At 68.0% G+C, this 14,522-nt stretch overlaps 1 protein-coding gene across 27 annotated transcripts; it reads right to left on the reverse strand.

The window, feature by feature from the left end:
• Nucleotides 1-481: 481 nt before the first annotated feature.
• EGFL7 (EGF like domain multiple 7) lies at nt 482-12,515 on the reverse strand. 27 transcript variants are annotated; one of them, XR_015136109.1, is made up of 12 exons: nt 9,456-9,634; nt 8,219-8,307; nt 7,984-8,074; nt 4,297-4,418; nt 3,977-4,093; nt 2,895-3,010; nt 2,647-2,742; nt 2,349-2,513; nt 2,003-2,195; nt 1,693-1,757; nt 986-1,148; nt 482-810 (listed from the first exon to the last, which is right to left on the reverse strand). XR_015136109.1 is itself a non-coding variant. In XM_086324281.1 (12 exons), exons 4-11 carry the CDS (start codon nt 4,374-4,376, stop codon nt 1,025-1,027), a joined length of 855 nt encoding a protein of 284 aa, XP_086180407.1. In that variant the 5' UTR covers nt 4,377-4,418; nt 7,984-8,074; nt 8,219-8,307; nt 9,456-9,634; the 3' UTR covers nt 482-810; nt 986-1,024. The 27 variants fall into 27 exon arrangements, 19 of the variants coding, with proteins under 19 accessions (XP_086180407.1, XP_086180406.1, XP_086180408.1 ...); XM_086324281.1 differs by having other exon boundaries at nt 2,003-2,094; XM_086324280.1 differs by having other exon boundaries at nt 2,003-2,094; nt 8,219-8,876.
• Nucleotides 12,516-14,522: the final 2,007 nt, after the last annotated feature.

The raw sequence follows: 14,522 nt of genomic DNA on the forward strand, positions 1-14,522 counted from the left end.
TGGGGGTGGCAGGCACGCCCAGGGGTCCGGCAGGCACGTCGCAAGGAAGCTAATGGTTTGCTCTCTGGCTGCCGGCTGGGGGTGGGACCAGCTGGTCACCTTCACTGAAACCACGCCCTCCAGCCCCATTGGAGTGAAAGTCGCTCAGTCGTGTTGGACTCTTTGCGACCCCATGGACTATACAGACCAGGGAGTTCTCCAGTCCAGGACACTGGAGCACGTAGCTGTTCCCTTCTCCAGGGGATCTTCCCAGCCCAGGGATCGAACCCCGATCTCCCACGTTGCAGGCAGATTCTTTACCAGTTGAGCCACAAACTGGAGAGGGCACCAAGACCCTGTCTAGGGAGGCCGGGGAGGGGGGCCGGCAGCCTCCCTGCCAGCCCCAAGGCTGTCTTGCCTTTCTCCCAGCACCTGGCTATCGGCCTGGGGGAGGCCCGTCGGCTTCAGGACGCTCCCCAGATGCCTTCGTGGACACAGCAGCTCAAGTCTCGTTTTATTCTGACAAAGGACAGGGTTGCCCAGTGAGGGGCGCAGCCCCAGGCCCTAGGCAGGGCACCTCGTACCGTCCTTGGCCGTGGGCCCACAGGCCCCGAGAGTTGGCCGGGGTGCAGGGGGCTGGGTGGCTGGGGCTGGATTCACACGGGACGATCCTCACTCCACCCCGCCCCAGGTGGGGGCTCTGGGGCCTCCGTGGTCAGCAGAGGTGGGGCGGGGCGGGGCATGGCGGGGCATGGCGGGGTGAGGAGAGCCTCTCCTCTCAGTTGCCGGGACTGGGCAGGTGGGCCTGTCACACCTCCTTCTTGCAGGAACCTGCGGGTGGATGGGGGTGGGGGGGGTTCAGAGGTCATCGTTTCTTCGCACCACAGACCCACCCACTCAGCCCATGGCAGCCCCGCCTTCCACCCTCTGACCCCTGGGTGGGAGCAGGGGTCCTAGGCTGTGTGTGTTGGGGGACGGGGGAGGTCATGGGGCCCAAAGCACTCACAGGAGCCCAGCTGCTCCTCCAGGAACGAGATCTGCTCGCTCAGAGAGTCGATGCGGTCCAGCTGCTGGAGGGAGTGGGCCAGGAGGCTGCCTGGGTCAGGGAGTCCGTGCTCCAGGGCTCGGGAGGCCAGGCTGTGCAGTGGGGCCAGCACGAGCTGCAGCTTCTGTGGGGTGGGCAAGGCCCCGGGGAGCCGGGTGGGAGACCTGTGTGACCCTGGGCCAGGCCCTCGCCCTGTCCATTCCATAAGGTGGCCAGCAAGCACGGCACTGCCAACCCGCAGACCCAGGTCCAGCTGCAGGGCCCCGCAGTGTCCACCAGAGAGGCTGCTGCGCTGGGAGCCCGCGGAGGCTGGTGGGCACAGGTGACGCCACACAGGCCCGCTCGGCCAAGGGTCCCCGAGGCCTGGGACCCCTAGTCAGAAGGGCTGGGGGAGGGGAGACAGGGGCTTCTGGGGGGTCTCAAGTCAAGGACCCTGTGGGAAGGCCTCCGGGCACTGTCCCTGTAGGGACAAAGGCAAGGCATGGACTGGACCGAGGTTCTGGCTCTCGGTGGGGTCCCCGCCCCCACGTCCTGGGGTCCCAGACATCGTCTGCTGGGCAGGGTGCCCACACCAAGGGCACCCTAGAAGCCGCCTCGCCAGGACACCCCCACGGAGCCCCTCCCAGGCTGAGCCTCCCTGACCCCGGGGATCCCAGCCCGGGCCTCACCTGCTCCAGCACGTCCACCCTCGACTGGAGCCTCTGTACTTCCTCCTTGACCTCACTGTCCGCTCCTGGGGAGGGCAGCTGCAGAGTCAGGGAGGCCCGACTCCCCACCCCGTGCCCCCCACCCTGGGCCAGCCTCACAGTCCCATGTAGGGGGGTCTCCCGGTGTGGGGCCCAGCCCTTGGTACCAAGTTCCAGCCCCAGCTGCTGTCGTGCCGAGTCCTGCCCCCCCACCCCCAGCCCCCCCACCCCCTGCTCCGGGCCCCGCCTTCCTCCTGGGCCGCAAGGTGGCCCCGGGCAGTCGCAGCCTCACCCATGCCTGCCCCCCGGGGGCCAGGGTCCCCAACGCCGCCGCCGTGCTCAGGGTGGTCTGAGCTGACGTCCGCGGGCGCGCTCCGTGCCGGGCTGCTGACAGCGCATTATTACTCACGGTACGAGTTTGAAGTGTCACAGCGCGTACCAAAAGTAATAATGTCCCATCACCAGCAGAGGTGCTGTGTCTCCGGCTGCTCGGTGAAGGGACCCCGGGCGGCGGCGGCTGAGCTGAGGTCCTCCCCACCGTCCCCGCCGGAAGCCCCCCATCATCACCACCACTCCCCCGGCCCGCCCTGCCCACCCCCAGGCACAGTGGCAGGAGTGGCATCTAGAAGGCACCTTACCTGTCGTGGGGTCTGGGGTCACCCTGGGGGCTCCTCTCTCAGGCAGGCAGACTGCCCTGTCCACAGATGGGCGGTGCCCCTCCCAACACTGGCACCAGTAACTGCCCGCCGTGTTGACACAGCGCTGGGGACAGCCGCCCTCTCCGGCGCTGCACTCGTCCACATCTGCAGGAAAGGGGGTGTCAGGCACGAGCACCCTCCCTGAGCCCCCTCAAGACCCACCCCTCGGGGCTGCCAGGATCCGTGGGAGGTGCCCGGGGGCTCCCTCCTCCTCTGGATGGCCGGGTGCCAGCCTCACCTGTCTGGCAGGCGTTGCCCTGCCATCCTGCAGGACAGTGACAGCGGCCAGGCTGGACACAGCTCCCTCCGTTCTGGCATGGTGGCTGGCATATTGCTGTGGGGGTGGGGAGGCCTGTCAGCAACGCAGGAGGGTCCCCGGGGCCCCGCTGCAGTGGGGTTGTGCAGCCAGGGGATGGGTGCCACGCAGGACCCGCTCTTGCCCTGCTGGGCTCTGGTTCCCTGAGACCGGGTGCTCTGGGTGCTCACCTGCCCCACAGGCCCCTGGCACCCCGCCGGTCCGCTTCCAGCCAGGGCAGCAGGCGTAGCGAGGCCGGGTGGGGTCCGGCCCGGGGCGGCGGCGGTAGGCGGTTCTGTAGAGGGTCCTGGGGGGACGGTGGCGGCTCAGAAGGGCCTGTGGCCCTCATGGTGCGGCAGCAGGAGGGACGGGGCCTCCGTGCTGCCACCAGGGCCCCCCCCAATGGGGCCTGGTTTCCCCACCCCGTCGTCACATCCTCCCGCCTTCTGGGCTGGCTCTGGCCCCGTGCCATTCAGAAGCTGCGCGAGCCATCTCCCCTAGTGTGGACGAGGTCAGCGGCTGTGCCCACAGAGCGCCTCTCCCCCCAGGGAGGGCACCTTAGGGTCCCCGCCCAAGTCGCCTCCCTGCCCCAGGCTGCCGTGTGGGCAGAAGCCCAGTAAAGCCGGGAGTGGAGTAGATAGAGGTGGTACCTCGGGGGGAGTCTCCTATTCTGGGGGGGTTCTAGGCCCTGAGGGAAAGGGGCTTCCCACCCTGTCCCCGTCCCCCACCAGAGGTCCTTAAGAACTTCACGGAAAATAGAATCTTTCCCAACCACATTACATCCCCGCAGCAAAGAACGAGAGATTCTGCCCCCCGCCCACCCCCCAGCCCATGCTGGCTCAGACTGGGACGTGCTGGGTCTTGGGGGAGGGGAAGGATATCCATCTGTAACTGTTGGGGGGCTGCCAAGGGAAGGGGGTGCTCCCTGGAGCCCAGAGGGCAGGACCAGGAAGAGGCAAGTTTCAGGGAACCAAGAGGGTAAAATCTTGCAGCCAACGATGCTGGGTGTGGGGGGGAGTGTCCCCAAAGTGGAGGGGGGCAGACAAGGTGGGGGACCCCTTTAAAATGAGGGTTGGGGGGCCGATGCGCCGGACAGCCCTGGAGTGGCTGGTTCTTGCGGTTACGGCAGTCACTTCCTGAGTCCGGGGCCGCCCAGGTACACGAGACTCGTCTCCAGCACACACTCGGACCCGGCCTCCGCAAGGCCTTTCACTGCTCGGGGCCCTCCCAGCCCCAGGGCGTGCGTGTGGCGGGCAGCGGTGGGGGCGCTCACCGGTAGGTGCTGCAGGCACGGTAGCCGTCGCAGGTGGTGAGGAAGGGCTGGTATACACGCTGCACGAAGGACTCGGACGCGGGGCCCTGGGGAGCCCCGACGACGCACACCCTGCGTCTGCGGGGGCGGGGAGGGGCGGGGCCAGGAAGTCAGCAGTGTCCCAGGGCTGGGACCCTCCAACCCTGGAGCCCAGGAGAGCCGGGCACCTGGGCAGGGGATTCCCCGACGGCACCCTCAGCAGGGACTGCAGGGAGACGCCAGCTCCCTGGACACTGGGGGCTGCCCCCAGGGAGGGCTGAAGGCCCCAAGCCCCGGCTCACCCAGGCCGGTAGACGTGCTCCATGCCGCCCGCTGCCAGCACCAGGAACCAGAGTGGAAGCAGCTCCTGGGAGCCCCACATGGCCTGAGTTTCCGGGTGGAACGGCCTTCTCCTCGGGGTGGCCTGGAGCACAGAGCACAGCCCTGTAAGTCCCTCTGCCAGACCCCCTCGAGCCAGCACCACGGGAGAGATGGTCCCCTCAGCTCGTGATGCCTGCCCGGCTCAGCTGCTTCGTTGGGGCCTCTCACCATGGCGGGGGAGCCCCCACGGCCAGTGCTAGCTCTCCTCACCCCCAGCCCGCCTGGACAAGGAGGCTGGCCCTCACCAGCCACATACAGTCCACCCCCGGACCACAGAAGGGCCAGGACATCGGGGTCTGGAAATGGAAGCTGATGCCCTTGCCTGGGGAGAGACGCACCTGGGCCCTGCTGGGCTCGGTCAGGTTCACCGGGGAAGGCGGGGGCTGAGGGGGGACCACCCCTCCCTCCCCTGGCTGGGCTTGGGGCCCTCCCACAGCAGGGCAGGGCTTGTACCCCAAACCTCGGTCTGCACATGGGGTGTCATGGCAGGCCTGAAACCCACCCCAGCTGGCTTGGCCCTGGCAGCCTTCAAGGACCTCAAGTGCCAGACCTGGGAGCCTGGGGGTATAGGTGCCCGGAAGGCAGGAGGTCCTCCTGGGGTGGGTCCGGGGCCTGTCCTTGGGAAGGATCACTCCTACGCTGGGGCCTGAACCACACGGGGCAAACCGCCTCCAGGGCGCCCAAGACAGTGGCTCCATCAGGCCCCGGATGGTGGGGGGGTTGGAGCAGCACCCCTTCTGCCAGTGGAGCCGATCACATCCCTGTCCTGGCAGCGGGTGGGAGCCAGGGAGGCTAGAGAGCGATTTCTGGGAATGAGAGAAAGCCTAGCCCAGAATTAACTCCGTGAGTGACAAGCCACGGGGACTGGAGCAGGGCTGCCGTCGCTGTGTGCCAAGAGTCTGGGGAGCGCTCTGCTCCCCTGCTCCAGGAGCCCCATCTGAGACCCCCCCAGGATCCCCCGAAGGACAGGGTACAGGAAGGAGCTGAGCTTGTGTGTGTGCTGGGGGCAGGTAGCAGAGTCTGGGTACAGTCGCCTCCCTCCCTGGGACTCAGTTTCCTCTGGCTCTGACGGTCAGTCCCATAGACAGGGATCACCATGAGCATCGCTGAGCCCTGTATCCACACTGGGGTTCAGCTGGGCGCTCGGTCCAGGCCCTCACCCGCCGCACCACACGGCCCTAGAGCTGCACGAGGGTCCTTCCTGTGAGCCCTCCCCCCCATTCTCTGTTGGCGGCCTGCGAGGGGAGGGCTGGGTGGCCAAGCAGGCAGAGGCTGCAGCGGGCAACTGAGGTGCTGGATTTAGTTTGGGGATGGCAGCGGGTGGCTGCTTCCTGGCGGTTTCTGGGCTGGGGTATATCCTGCAGTCAGGCGGTTCAGGGGACGAACTCTGCAGGGGGGCACCCTGTTAGGGACACACCTGGGGGCCTGGCACTCCCAGCAAGAACTGAAATGAGGGGAGACAGGTGGCCCTGGGAATGGGCCCCGGGAAGGCAGAGGCGGGCCGATGGGCTTACAGACCCTGAGGGCACCCACACTGAGCAGCTGGGGGGCACAGCTCGTGCACATGTAACTGTCCCCCACAAACACCCACCCAGCCCCTCCGCTACCTATGGAAAGCTGGTTAGGAAGGAAGTCCTGTTTTTTAAGAGGAGAGACTGGATTTTTGAAAGTCATTCTTTTCTCCTAGCCCAGAGGAAGCGGCTGGCCCTGGCCTCCTGCGCTGGGGGCGAGGAGTCCCATTTCCCTTTGCAGTTACAGCCCCATGGGGGCGGGAGACAGGGCAGGCAGGCAGGCAGGGCAGGGGGACCCACGCTGCCTCCAGGATGACAAGCAATACTGCCCCATCCCCTCTGAGGGTCTGCAGGAGCCTGCCCTCACTTGCCCGGGGTTGGGGGGGATGCTGCACCGCACAGCTGCCACCCGCGGAGACTGAGTCCCAGAGCAAGGGGCCTGACTCTGGGTCCCCCCTTCTACCGTGAGGGGTGCTCTGGACGTCAGGACCGGGGGTGGTGGATGTGGAGACGCGGGGTGAGATGCCTCCCTGGGGGTGCGCCCTCTCTACTGCCCACCCCACGCCTCCCCTTTCCCTCTGCATCGTGGGGAGCAGGAGCGAGGGTGAAGTGACCCCCTCCGGCCACCGCAGGGTACAGCTGGCCTGGGCTGCGGAGTCCCTGGCCCGCCAGGCTGCGGGCCAAGCGCTGGGGGAGCCGCAGGGCCCGGATAGGGGGATAAGGGGCGGCGGCGCCCCCCACCCCGCACAGGGACCCCCCACCCCTCGTGGCCGGGCCCGGGTCACCCGTCACCAGCAGGGGGCGCCCTTTGCCAAGGCCGCTGGGCCCATTCTCCGGACCCGGGGCCGGGCTGGGGTCGGTGCCCGCGGGGCAGAGCCCGGCGCTCCGGGCCGGCTCACCTCTGGGCTCCCTGCGGTCGCTCCGCGTCGCCCCCTCCCCCGCCCCCCACTGCCCCGCGGCCCCAGCTCCGCGAGTGTCCAGGGCCCCCGCCTTCCCGGCCCCAGCCCCCCGACCCCAGCCCGAACTGTGAGCACACCCCCAGCCCGCGGCGGTCCCTGCGCCCCCAGCCAGGCGCCCCGCTCCCTCCGCACTCACCGCCCAATCCGGGGCGCGCACGCGCCGCTGCCGCCTCCGCGCCGAGGGGCCCGGGCCCCGCCCGCCCGCCAGCCCCGGCCCCGCCCCGCCCGGCCCGCCCCCGGCCCGCCCCGGGCCCGGGGTGGGCGCCGGGCCCCCCGCCCGCCCCCATTGTGCAGGTTGGGAAACTGAGGCTCCGCGGCAAACGGCGCCCCGGGGGCCGGGCAGTGAGTCAGCTAGAACCGGGGCTCCTGACGCACAGCCCGCCCCCCACCCTCCCCGATCGCTGCCGCCCCTCCCAGCCCGCTCCCCTGGACGCAGGGCTGAGACTGCAGCCAGGTGCCCGGAGGCAGAGCCCACGCGAGCCGGGGGTAGCTAGCTCTCGACCCCCCTCAGGCTGAGCAACGATTCCTGGGATGGCCATCGCAACCGGGGGGCCAGCTCACTGGGCACCAGGGGCTGGCTAAAGGTGACGGCTGCTCTGCAGCCACGCGTGGGGTGAACGGCAGTGACCCTTGGGCGCATAGACTTCTAGAGATGGGGGGTGGGGAGATGGGGGGGTGGCGGCCTCAGCAGCCCCCTGCTGGCTCCTAGGTGTGCGCTGAGCCTCGCTCCTGGCCCGTGTGCCAGGTTAGGGGGCCTGCGGGGCTTCCACCGGGCTCCGCCTTTGTTCAGGACAGTTGGGACCACCCTTGAGTGCGCCTCAGGCCCCTGAGGAGTCCCCCGACTGCATGGTCACCGCGGGGGCCTCCTGGGCCCGTCCCCTCTCCTGTCCAGGCCCCTTTGCACGTTTGCAACATGGGCTGAAGAGCCCCAGGTGGTGGAGTGGGCCGCAGGGCCCCCGTGCTGCCGGCAGGCGGCCGGCCCTCCTGGGATCCCCGTCATTTGTGCACCGGGATCACCCCAGCCCTCCCTGGGCCTGCCCGTCTCAGCAGTGTCTCCCTCGAACCCGAGCCCCGGCCCTGTTTACCTGAGTGTGTGTGTGTGCAGATATCGGTGCCCGCTGCTGCCCGGGGCACTCACCTGGGGAAGGGGGCTCCCTCATGCCCCGGACGCTGGTGGCAGCAGCTCTTCTGGGTGGTGGGGGCCGCCCGTGCCTCCCTGGTGCCGGGGTCTGTGGGTCAGACACACAGCCTTGATTCTCCTGACATGCCAAGGCAGGTGGGGGTCGGGCCAGCCTCCGTGCCACTGAGGGCCCTCAGCCTTCACTTGGCCTGCAGACCCCCACCCTCGGATGGCCACTCAGCTCTGCACACACCCTCAGCCTGGCTGTGTTCATTGCTGGGGGGTCCTGAGACCCCCAGATGGAAAGCTTCTCCGCACAGCTTGGGGTGCTGGGTGGGTGTCCTGTGGGTACACGGGGAGGGGGCCTTCGGGCAAAGCCAGCAGCTCCAGGGCATCTGGTTCAGGCCTCCCTTGGCGCCCAGGAGGAGAAAGAAGGGGCCCGAGGTGGCTGGACGGGAGCCCCTTCCTGGACCAGGGGGCCCGGAAGCCCCTGGAAGATGCTCTGAGGGCGGCTGGGGAAGCCGCTGCTGGGATGCTAGGATGGTGCGGGGGCTCCCTGCCACTGGAGGGGTCTCTTCGCTCCAACCCCAACAGGCGGTCCCAGGCAGTAAAGAGTTCCAGGCCAGGCCTAGGGGGGACAGAGGGGAAAGCTGCCCTGCTCCATCCCCTGCCCCCATCCAGCCCCTGAAGCTGGTCATTTGACCCTTTGACCTCCAGCTTGAACAAAAAAAGGGAGGCCGGCAGCGCTGGATGGGCTGGTCCTCGCTTGGCTGCTAAGCTGGGTGGTGGGTTAGCCTCTGCTTTCTCCTCTGGAACGTGGGTGCTCGCCATACACGCTGGGGCGGATGGGCAGCGGCCAGGGAGTCCCCTGTGCGCCCTTGGGGACCTGTGCTGCTCTGGGTAGGAGGCTCCTGTAGGGTGCCAGGGGGACCAACGGGATGCCCACACTGTGCCAAGTTGTCCCTCTCCCCGACCCCAGCCAGCCCCACAGAAAGCGGGGGGAGCCCTCCCACAGCCCATCCTGGCTGCAGACTTGGCTTTAGGGTTCCTGTCTCCCCTCTAGTGCCCATCCCCGAAACCCTTGAGGTGTTTGCCCACCCCTGGGGGATGCCCTTGGGACACACAGGTCCCAGAGAAGGGGGGTCAGCGGGGCCGGGGGGTGGGAGTCCTGCTTCCGACCCCAGGGGCTTCCCCGGGAGAGCAGGGTGGCCCAGGAGGCGGTTCGACGGCAGGGTCACCACTGCAGCGGCTCCCCTTCCAGGGGTCACGGAGCTGCTGGGCTGCCAGTGCCAAGTACGAGGGTGGAGCAGGCCAGGCTGGTCCAGACCGGGCCACCCCAGCGGGTGCCCTTGGCCAAGGTGAGGATGGCACCAGTAGGGGTGCCGATGAGGTGGCCCCAGAACGGAGAGCCCTCAGTGCTCAGCCCACAGGTGCCCATGGTTGCCCCGTCCTGCCTGCGCCCCGTCCCTGCAGGGCCACCCCTGTCGTACCTGCTGCTGCCCGTGCCCCGGCTCGGCCATGGCCACCTCTGCCGCCTCCCCGGGCCGGGGGTGGGCCCTGCCGCCCCTCGCCCGCCACCTCGAGGCGCCTCCAGAGGCCGCCCGCCTGTCCGGTCCACGGGAGCCTGCTCCTGGGCCATGGGGACGGCGGCCTCGGGGCAGGGAGGCTCCTCCTGGGACGAGGAAGGGCGGCTTTTTATGCTCCGTCCTGTGTAAATCGGGATTGGGATGGGCCCTTCCCGGCCGGACTTCCTGTGTGTGCTGCCCGCTGATAACGGGATCTGTCAGTGAACAAACAGGAGGCCGAGGGCGGGCGGGGGGCTGCGGGGGGCGGGGGCCGGCTGAGCGGCTGGGGCAGGGCTGGGGGAGCTGCCCCCCGGGGATTTCAGGGTCTAATCCTGAAGCAGCCGCAGACTTTGCTGGGGCCCACCTGGTGACCCTGGGGCCTGACAGGCCCCACGTGTGATGGACGTGGCTGGCACCCAGCGCCCTCCCGAGGCCGGGGGTCCACCAGGCTGGCGGGGCCACAGGAGTGCGGCTCCACAGACGGGCCCGTTTGTCCTGTGACTCCTGGGCCCTCGGACATGTGTGCCAGGGCCCGGGGCTGGGAGCAGCCAGGGCGAGCAGGGGGTGGGTGAGGGAGCTGGGGGTTTGAGAACAGCCTGTTCCCTGGGTTCCTGGCGCCTTGAGTGGCCGTGGTCAGGGGAGAGGCGGGGAGGGCAGACATCAGCCCAGGGCCTTCTCTAGCAATAGGGCAGTGAGCTCCTTGCTCCAGGGGCGAGAGCCCCCGGTCCCACTTCCGGGGCCCTTGCTAGGGGAGGACAAGAGATGTTCTCTGGCCCCTCGGGCTCCTGAGGCTAGGGAGGGCATTGCGGGGGAAAGGGCAGGAGCCTGGGTGGCCACAGAGGGTGCTCCCGCGGGCGCTCCAGGTGCTCTAGCCCAGGCCAGACTCTCCGTTCCTTCCTCCTGGCAGTGCCCCAGTGGCTGTGCTGATGGCTGGGTGGGTGCCGCAGGGGAGCTGGGCAGTGACCAAAGGACACAGCTGGACACGCCTGGCTGAGGGCCCTGGGTGAGCAGGCCCCCAGCCCGCCATCCTCGGGGCTCAGCCCTCACCCACCCAGTCTGAACACCCTCATTTCTCTGGCCTTGAGCACCTCTGCTCAGTCCTCCCTCCCTCCACCCCACCCAGCTTGATGTCCCGGCCAAGAAGGGAGCTGGGACAGCTCGGGAAATTCCCCCCAGAGTGCTGAGAGCAGGAGGGAACCTGCCCACCCTTGCTGGGGGCGGGGGGCAGGGGGTCTTGGCGGTCAGCCCGGACTGCTCTCTCCCCGCCCCCCTGGGAGGGTGTCCTGTAGGCGAGGCTGTGGTCAGCACAGGACCTTTGTTTCTCCTGGCCTCAGTTTCCCCAACTGTTCTAGGGGGTCGGGTGAGGTGCCAGCCAGAGGGGTGGCTGTGACCGCAGAGGAGGTGGCTGGCCCTTAAGCATTGCCGGATGGCGTCTGGGGGGCTCACCCCCCACCTCTTCCCCGCCATCCCCCCGTGGCCTGCCTTTGCTTCCTGGCTCTCTCACCCAAGGGCCCAGCTGCTCAGGAGGGCTGTGTGTCTTGCTGAGTGTACTAGGGGCCAGGCTGGGCTTTGCCCACACCCAGAAGGTGGCCCAGACCCTAACGCTGACCCTGCCCTAGGCCCAGGGGGTCAGCTCGTGCCCTTGGGTGGGAGAAACAGTGAGTGTCAGGGCCAGCTGGGCTTGGCCCCTTCCGAGTAAGGATGGGAAGACTGAGGCCCAAGGAGGAAAGAGACTCACCCTAGGTAAGCAGGGCCCCCCAGTTCCTCCTGTGCCCCCACCCCAGGGGGCAGATCTAGTCCTGCCAGGGAATGGGCTGGGCTGAGGTTGTGAGCAGCTAACTAGCCAACTTGTGAAATAGTTGATGGGCCCCCCTCCGTCTAAAACGTGGGGAAGGTTAGGGAATTTTCTGGAAGGGCGCCCAGAGCATGCAGACTGAATCGTGGGTTGAAAGGTGGAATTACAGGCGGTGGGGGGTCCTCTGTGCCCCAGTCTCCCCGGACCACTGGTTCTGGGACCCCCACTGCTCTGGGCCCCCCTCCTCACCAGCTCTGCTCTGCTGGCAGCTCCTACGGGGCCCCGCATGGCAGCCAGCCCGGCCCGGCCTGTGGCCTCAACCCCTCTGCACCCCCCAGTCTCAGGTCCTGGAGCCTCAGAGGCAGATGCCGGAGATGGGCTGAGGTCCCGGCCTGCCCCAAGCAGGTTGGGGACGGGCAGGGTCTGCATGGAGGGTGGGCTGAGTACCGGCAGAGGGCGAGGACGGCACTGGCCGATACCCCGTCGGACTCCAGGAGGGTCCTGGGGACCTGCAGGGGGGTCGGGGTGCCTCCTGCCCCGTGGGTGCCCCTCCCGGGTGCTGGGATGTGGGGAGCTCACTCTGTGTTCCAGTCTAGGCGACTCCACCTGGGGCAGGCCAGGACCACCCCATCCTCAAGGAGGCCCCCTGCCTGCCCCCCATGGCGTCTCTCCAGGGTCGGCGAGCACACCACCACAGCGGGATCAGCTGGGGGAGGAGTTGGTGCCACCCCGAGGGCGGCACAGAGGTGATCATCTGCTGGGACTGGTCCCTCACTACTACTGGGCGGCCCGGAGACCCGGGCCCAGGGCAGAGCCCCAGTGCGGTTGGAAAGCTGGCGTTCCAGTCCCAGCTTTGGCTCCCATGGCCGGAGCCTCGGCCCACACTGGCCTCAGTTTCCCCGTCCGCTCCCCGGTCCGTAGGCACGATGGTCCAGCGGCCTCCCAGCCCGCCTGCAGGCATTCTGGGGGTGATGGACTGAGTTGGGCCTTCTTACCTTCCCAGAGCGCACCGGTCAGGCCAGGGGCGTGGCGGGGGTGGCCAGGGCCTCCCGGGCCTCCTGGGACCCTCCCAGGAGCCCTCGATGCCAGGCTTCTGGCCTCGGCAGGCTCAGGAGCAGATGGACCGAGCCCCCGGCAGAGGCCCGCACAGGCATCTGGGGCGGCTCGAGGGGCGCTGGGCGCAGCGTGTGAGCCAGGGAGGGGAGGACCAGAGCACGGGGCAGGGGAGAGCAGGGCTTCCTGTTTACCCCCTGCGGTGGCCCCTGGCCTCGGGGACAGGATGGCTCTGTCAGCCAGACTCCCGCCAGATGCAGCTGACCCTTCATCCAGGGACGCGTGCGCCTGGTCCAGTGACCCGTCCCCGGCAGGACGGGAAGGGAGCTCGCTTTCCCCTAGGCCCAGGGAGTTGTGTACAGAGTTGGATTGGGTCCCAGAGGGAACGGGAGGTCCCACGGGGAGATTGGGGGTCTGTCCGGCAGCCGGGGGTCTTCAGCTCCACCCAGGCCCCCAATGACTCCTGCTTCACACCTCTCAGATGTGCCCACTGCCTGGCACTGTGTGCAGCGCTCACGTCTAACCCTTGAGCTGCTGCAGCTGAAGCTTGCCAAGGGGAGATGATCCCCCTAGGCTTGGCCGGCGCGAAACAGAAGCTCTGAACGCAGAGCCCAGGGCTGCCTGGGCAGCGGGAGACCCTCGGGGCACACTTGGTCCCTTCTCCTGCTGCTCCGTGGTCTTCCTCACTGGGGACTCCTCACACAGCCATCACGGCCTTTCTGCTGCTCATGTCCTGCCCCCCAACCCCGACCTCGGTTCCTGGTGGGTCCCCAGGGGCTGTGCCCCATTCTGGTCACCATACTTCCTTGGGCAGTCCCTGGTAGCAGGACAGACATGAAACCAACCCCTGCCCGACGTGTCTCCAGGCCACCCCCACCCGCCGTGCGGGAGCGCCCCAGCCTCCCCACAGCCTCGTCAGCACTTGGTGCTGTTCTGCTGTTCTGTCTTAGCCATTCTGATGAAGGTGCAGGAGTATCGCTGTGCTGTTACTTCTTTAATATAGGAAGATGAAGGCAGTCTCGTTTTTTGAACAACAGATTTCCTCCCTGGGGAAGGACTCATATCATAGGGGAGTGGGGTGAGAGCTGGGCAGGGGGCACCCGGGGAGCAGGCAGGGCATCTCCAAGGGAGCTGGGGTCCAGGCTTCTGCTTTGCTGAGCAGTCTGTGAAGTGCAGGCAGCAGTGGTCTGGGCAGTGGAGAGAGGAGAGACCACCCGGGCAGTGAGCGTGGGGGTCCCCCAGGGTGGGTGTGCGGCACGTTCCAAGCTCCCAGGGGCCGCCAGGAAATGCTTGTCTCTAGAGCTGTTGGCCAGGTGGGGCTCACGGTGCTGACTGTGGCCAGGGGGTGGGCTCTGGGTCCCACCTGGAAGCTGGAAGGTGGGCAGTGGTGGTCGCGGCTGACCCCTGCAGGAGGCTCACTGAGCAGGGGGATCCTGGGATAGAGCCTGACCCCAACCCGGCGCTGCGGCTGGGCCCTAACCCGCAGGTCCTCGGCCCTCAGCCCACGGCCCAGACACGTCCCAGGGCCCAGCTTTGCCTGGAGCCCAGGCTGCCCCAGCCCCACAGGGCTCCCTACCCGCACCGTGAGGGGTTGAGGAAAGGGGGCTTGAGGAAAGGGGGCTTGAGCACCCTGCCTGGAGCCCTGGACAGAAGCCCCACTCACGATCAGGCTGCAGTTTGCCAAGCCTGATGGATAGAGCAGCCGTTAACCTGGGGGAAAAACACTTAATCTCCCAGGAGAACAGAAAGGGAAGTTCCAGAGAACCGATGTGTGTGCTGGGGGTGGGGGGACAGGTCAGTGGAGGTGGGTTACGGCTCAGCACCTGGGTCTGGGCCATGCTGTCCCCTCCCTGCCCGGCCCACTCCGGGAGCACTGGGCGCCAGGCTCTCCGAGGCCTTCAGGGAGCAGAGTGGTGAGCAGGACCCTGGGGCCTGTGGGGGCCGCGCCGAGGGCACATGGCTCTTGTGGGCTGTCTCGCCCACCCTGCAGGGCCGCCACCACTGCCTGACCCCATCTGTGCAGGAGTAAGGGCCCCTCAGGAGAGCGAAGACCGTCAACCAGCAAGATTGACCTTGAACCAGGAGCTGCAGCCCTCCCCAGGCCTCCACGCGGGGCAGGCTTCGGGCGCAACGTCATCCCAGCT

The sequence above is a fragment of the Bos grunniens genome, chromosome 11 (genome assembly GCF_055505025.1).
Source record: "Bos grunniens cultivar Pamir isolate PY7600 chromosome 11, Bosgru_T2T1.0, whole genome shotgun sequence".
Taxonomy (NCBI): Eukaryota; Metazoa; Chordata; class Mammalia; order Artiodactyla; family Bovidae; genus Bos; species Bos grunniens.